This window comes from Notolepis coatsorum (genome assembly GCF_963971535.1).
Source record: "Notolepis coatsorum genome assembly, chromosome: 17".
NCBI classification, from domain to species: Eukaryota; Metazoa; Chordata; class Actinopteri; order Aulopiformes; family Paralepididae; genus Notolepis; species Notolepis coatsorum.
The window spans coordinates 38,481,182-38,487,931 of NC_140181.1; the positions used below are offsets into that span (position 1 = coordinate 38,481,182).

The following is a 6,750-nucleotide window of genomic DNA, read 5'->3' on the forward strand; positions in this document are numbered from 1 at the left end:
TTTGGAGCCAATTTATTGTTTTTATTGAACCTCACGCATCTTTAAAAGTGTGTCCATGTTTAGGAATGCGCTTAGGAAAGGAAGAGGATCCGACAGTCTAGACTCAGAGGTAAGCCAAGAGTCTACAGTGTACAGGTAAGTCCTCTGGGAATTGTTGTTAAATATACACATTTAGTGCAATATTCTATATTACTGTATTATGATGATGATGAAGACTTTATTCCAGACTCAAGGTCCATATTACACTACAAATCAGTAATGGCACCTATTATCCTGTTTTTTTTTTACTCTAATAGTCGACACATACATTAAGTGTCCTCAGCAGAGCATGGAAGGTGGGGAAATTTTTTTTCACAAACATATAGCTTGCACTAATCCATCTTGGGAGCTGCTTTAGGCAGAGTATAATAGGCTCTGAACAGACTTATTTTCACATTATCTGTAGACATAACATTTTCGTGCCATCATATTGGCCTGTGCATACAGTTTGCAGCACTGGCGCTGCACATCAACATCATCACACATGTCATCAGTGATATTGTGACCCAAATATTGCATATACTCTTCACCACATCTAGAGCGCAGTCAGACAACAAAAAGGAGGGACTTGTAAGTCGCTTTGAATAAAAGAGTCAGCTAAATGACTAAATGTAAATGTAAATGAGGGAAACTTTTGCTTCTGGTCCTCCTTAGTTTTCTCAATCATAACTACACTTGTTAGGGTTGAATACATTTGATATCATATTGAAAAACATCAGATTGGTATATAATGGGGTAAGGCAACTTCTCTTTAATAATAATAATACATCTATTTTATATAGCGCTTTTCCAGGTGCTCAAAGACGCTTTACATGGGCAGGAGAGACAAACTATGGCAAAACAAAAAAAACAGAACAAAAATAATACATGACAAAAATAAAATAACACCGACAGAATTAGAGGTCAAAAGCAAGATTGAAAAGGTGAGTTTTGAGGGCTGATTTAAAAGATGTCAGGGTGTTTGCATCACGGATATGGCTTTATAACCATTCCACTACTGTTTGGAGCCAATTTATTGTTTTTATTGAACCTCACGCATCTTTAATTAAAAGTGTGTCCATGTTTATAATGCGCTTAGGGAAGGAAGAGGAGAACACAGCCAAGAGTCTACAGTGTACAGGTAAGTCCTCTGGGAATTGTTGTTAAATATATACATTTAGTGCAATATTCTATATTACTGTATTATGATGATGATTGTAACTGAGGGGTACAATTCCCTGACTGTATTGATAAGTATGGTATCATTAAACCACTACCGCTTTATGTACTTTAACTACTGGCCACACAGTACATGATATAGATATGATGAACACTTTCCCACCATGAAACCAAGTCCACACAAATGTATAAATCGAATATTTAATATATAGCAAAGGGTATATACAACGTTCACTTAATGACATTTATGATTTGAATGCACTTGTAAGGCAAATGAGTATTCGTAGGCAAATCAACATTGAATGTCCAATCTCTGGTTACGCAGGAAGCAAGTATACAACCTGGTTCTTTAGGTAACTATAGCGATGGTACTTAAATGATTATAGCTGGATACACTAAAGGGGGTCCCGCTGGTTGTAAGTCAGTAGGGGGGGGGGGGGTTAGGAGAGCCGCTGGCGATATCCCATCTGGCCAACGATTTCTTGGGAGAATTCAGAGTGCTGAACACGGTGCCCACAGAACCTTGGTCCACAGATGAATACCGTTGGGCCCTCTTGTAGACGGTAGCTGCCGGTCCACAACGAAGAGACGTGAGGCGACCTCACTCGGGGTAGAGCGCCGTCTCACCTGGACTCCTCTCGGGGGGTAGTTCCAACACTCACCAGTGTTGGCTGTTATCCATGGCATAAATCAAAGCACCCAAAGCAAGTAGATAATCCAAGCCGTGTAGGGCTCGCCGTCGTCCGGGTAAGGTAATCCAATGTGCAGGTCCACTCGTCCTAGCCCAGAACTCCTCGGATGAAAGCACCACACGTGGTCTGCCCAGCCTGGTTAAGACTCTAGATAACGCGAGGAAACGATGGGGGTACTGCTCACTTTATAACTCTAACCGAACGGTGCACCATACATAATAGACTATTATTAACTTAATAGAAATACGTCCCACTCGACGGTATAGTGCCAAACTATGACAATTCAACTATTAATCCACACGATGTCTCAATGCCATTCTGAGGCCAAGTTGACCATACTGCACCACATGTGTATCGTGGGTGAGGCTTAACGTCTTGCCACTAGGTTGGAGGGTAAAGAACTAAGGGCTAAGGGACTAAAAAGAAAGTTCTACTTTACTTGCGCCATATATATATGCGCTGTGAACAAATAGTACCATTCGTATTTCGGCAGACGTATTCCTACGCGGAACCGGGGCTAGTAACGACATGTTCGTCGGCACGATTGAACTTGAACCAAGGGGCTTGGCTGCTGGCGCCAAGTTCTTGTCCAATGAGAGAATGAAACTATTATGGGCTGTTAGTAGACTAAAGGGATATTCAGTGTATATGTACAAGGAATATACAAGGGATATCAAACGATATACAAATACTATTAAATATATATCCATAAATAAATATATATATTCGGTTTAATCTGATCCTTCACAACAATGATGATGATGAAGACTTTATTCCAGACTCATGGTCCATATTACACTACAAATCAGTAATGGCACCTATTATCCAGTTTTCTTTTTACTCTAATAGTCGACACATACATTTAAGTGTCCTCAGCAGAGCATGGAAGGTGGGGACATTTTTAGTCACAAACATATAGCTTGCACTAGTCCATCTTGGGAGCTTAAGGAGGAACCTTACGTTTAAAGCAGAGTATAATAGGCTCTGAACAGGCTTATTTTTACATTGTCTGTACACATATAAAATGTCTGTGCCAGCATATTGGCCTGTGCATACAGTTTGCAGCACTGGCGCTGCACATCAACATCATCATCACACATGTCATCAGTGATATTGTGACCCAAATATAGCATACTCTTCACCACATCTAGAGCGCAGTCAGACAACAAGAAGGAGGGAAACTTTTGCTTCTGGTCCTCCTTAGTTTTCACTATCATAACAACACTCTTGTTAGGGTTGAATTTGATATCATGTTGTATACCATACACAGAGCAGACTTTTTTTTCTCTTTTTTTTCTCTTTTTCCCCCTCCTTTTTCCTCCGATTTTCTCCCATCCCAATGTTAGTCGTTATGCCAATTCCCAATCCCCTTCCTGGTCGCTGCGCACTTATCCCCCACAGTCCGTCTGGGAGAGTGGAGGCTATCACGTGCTTCCTCCGACACACGTCTAGCCAATCAACCGCTTCTTTTCACCTGGCAGCGCGGACTCTCACTGAGAGGGTGTAACGTGTGGAAGGATCACACTACCCCCCTTAGATCCTATCCGCGCTGAGCAGGCACCCCGACCGAACTGTAGGAGTCGCTGTTTACAACGACCCGGACCCACCCCGCCAGCTTTCCCACCCTCTAATACAGCCAATTGTATTAGTGTGAACGGCCAGACAAGCTGGTGACAACGCCGGAGCTGTGAGCTGGATTCGAATCCAGCGTCTCCGGTGTTGGTGACAAACACCATCAGGTGGCAATCTCCGCTACGCCACCTGACCGCCCCACAGAGCAGACTTTAAGCAATTGCTGTAAACCAGCACTATAGGGGGACAGTATGACTAATTAATCAGCATAAATCAGGTGATTGATAAGACTCTCCCCCACCATGCATCCAGTCTTACATTCCCTTAGTTTAGTGGAGAGGTCATCCATATATACATTGAACAGGAAGGGAGACAAAATCCCGCCCTGTCTTACTCTGTTACCAACATTAAAATGAGCTGACATAGAGTTACCCCATTTAACTTGTATAAGCTGATGGGCATACCAGAACGCTAAAATCCTAACTATAAACTTAGGAACCCCTCTTTGGGACAGTTTATGGAACAGTTTGCTATGATTTATTCTATCGAATGCCTTAGAGGCATCCATAAAGCATAATCACATTGTAGAGTTCTGTCTTCTATACTTGGCTACTATTTCTTTTAAAGCATATATGCACATGTCTGTTCCATGTTTTAGTTTAAAGCCAAACTGATTATCACTGGTGAGAATATACATTTCTGATCCACAGACACTATTGATATTGGATGGCAAGGGAGCTTTGAAATTGTTCATAACACTCACTTCTTTCGAAAAGTCATAATAGCTGTGATTATAGTATTATCCATGTTATTGAATCAGAAAATCTGAAATAATGAATAGTCTTTTAGGCTCATCACTTTCCTTTATGTTATCAGAGTTCATAACATGGCTGAACCCCTGTACGAAGTCGCCCATGAGATGAGAGAGTATCTGAAAACAAAGCCAGAAACATCATCAGCCAAAGCAAAGCAGCGCCTGGACCAGCTGGATAATGTGGTGTTGAACATTGCTATTACTGGAGAGAGTGGCGCAGGGAAGTCCACCTTCGTCAATGCTATTCGTGGCCTAAGAGATGGAGACATCGGAGCAGCGAAAGCCGGAGTTACCGAGACCACCACGAGACCCATGAGATACAGCCACCCCACCATGCCCAATGTTTTCATCTGGGACCTGCCAGGAATTGGGACCCCGAACTTCAAAGCCAAGAAGTATCTGAATGATGTCCGCTTTGACATGTTTGATTTCTTCATAATCATCAACGCGGTTAGATTTAAAGAGAATGATCTTTTGTTGGCACGCGAAATCATGAGGATGAAGAAAATGTTTTACTTCGTTCGAACAAAGATAGACAATGACATCCGGACGGAGTCTTTAAAGAAGGGCTACAATGAAGAGGACATGCTTTCCAAGATCAGATGGAATTGCCAGAAATGCCTGAAAGACATTGGGAACCCAAAGGTCTTCCTCATATCAACCTATGAACTTGGGAAGTATGATTTTCAGAAGTTGATCGACGCACTGGAAACAAACTTGCCGGAGCACAAACGCTTTGCTCTCATTCAGTCGATGCCTATATGTTCTGGGGACATGGTGGACAAGAAAAGGAGCACACTTTTCAAAAAGGCCTGCGCTGCAGCTGCTGGCGCAGCGACTACAGCTGCAATTGCCGTTCCGGGTCTTTCGGTCGGAGTCGGTTTTGGTGTATCATTGGCTTTCCTACAGAAGGCCCATGTGTCTTTCGGGTTGGATGAGCTATCTCTCCACAAACTTGCCGAACGCGTCAACAAGGACACATACAATTTCACTTCAGTGATGACGTCTCGTTTTGTTGGTGGGGTCACCGAGAAGGTGGTGAGTACAACACAGGGTCTATGCTGGCAGCGAAGACGATTGAGGGCATATCGAGTGGTATATTTGGCTGTGGGAGTCTCACAGCAATGGCACTGTCTTTTGGCACTACTTTGCACATTATCAACACTGGACTAAAAGAGATGGCAGAGGATGCTAAAGCTATGCTTAACGTGGCAGAATTATGCCCTTGACAACCTGCATGCTCCGAGTTATGTGAAATGACAGCTATAGCCATTATAGAACTCAACCATAATCTGTATTCTCTTTCTATTTTCTGTGCATCTATTTTCCATTAGTACTGCAGTGCTTAAGCCTATTATTACTCAAATGTTATTATGTCAAAGTCCATATTGTAACACAAGAATAGGGTCCTCAAACAGTGCATATTTTCCTTGCAGAAAAGAGAACATCTGGAATTTCCCAAACACGCTCAGCTTCTACCCCCAGGCCATCAGAACACTGAACTCTCCACTCACAAGTACACATGAACACCAGTGGCGTCGTTAGCCCTGGGCTAGCCCCGGATAATAAAAAAAATAAAAAAATTGTTTACTCTTTTTTTTTTTTTTTAAGGTGTCAGCATCCCCATTGTCTGTGCTGAATGTTTGTTAGTGTTTGGTATTTTTTTTTGGTTTTTAGTACTTTTAAACATCCATTTTTAGTAAGTAGTTTTCATTTGATCCTATAATTTTTTCATTCACTGATTTGTGGACTTTTTTTTTTAGTGTCCTGAAAGGCGCCTTATAAATCAAATGCATTATTATTATTATTATTATTATTATTATTATTATTATTATTATTATTATTATTATTATTATTATTATTATTATTATTATTATTATTATTATTATTATTATTATTATTATTATTATTATTATTATTATTATTATTATTATTATTATTATTATTATTATTATTATTATTATTATTATTATTATTATTATTATTATTATTATTATTATTATTATTATTATTATCATCCAGGAGGGAAAAGACACTTTGGATAGTAGGGACTGCATCTCTGCCTGTCCTGACCACGAAACACTTTGCAACTGTGATCTCCTCTGGCAATAGTTGGATATTGTAATGTGTGGCGAGGGGTTGCAGCAATTCCACTGAGAGAAACTGGTCTGAGGCTGGATAACATGCCTGTATGCCTCTCATAAGTTGTTATCCGACTCATGAGAACCTGCTCTCAAGCTCTTGCAGCATTCTGTCGACGACTGGATAGAACAGTCTCTGTCTCAGCTGATCTCCTGAGCTGAGGTCTGAGCTTGTGCCACAAGATGACTCAACTACATACTCGTCCATCCTTTTCTGCTTCCTCCTTTGGCTGGTAGTATGTTCCTCAATCCAAAGGCCATTACATATGGCCTTTGTCCTGTCATACATGTCCACTGCCATCTCTGAGGTGCGATAACCTTTGAGTGTGTCCTG

At 41.1% G+C, this 6,750-nt stretch overlaps 1 protein-coding gene across 1 annotated transcript; it reads left to right on the forward strand.

Annotated features, from left to right (window-relative positions):
- Positions 1 to 4,347: 4,347 nt before the first annotated feature.
- On the forward strand, positions 4,348 to 5,624 carry LOC311244015 (interferon-gamma-inducible GTPase 10-like; the record flags this gene model as incomplete). The annotated part of the gene is made up of 2 exons (XM_084333424.1): positions 4,348 to 5,052; positions 5,610 to 5,624. The coding sequence occupies 2 exons, from the start codon at positions 4,348 to 4,350 to the stop codon at positions 5,622 to 5,624; spliced, it is 720 nt and encodes a 239-aa protein (XP_084189550.1).
- Positions 5,625 to 6,750: the final 1,126 nt, after the last annotated feature.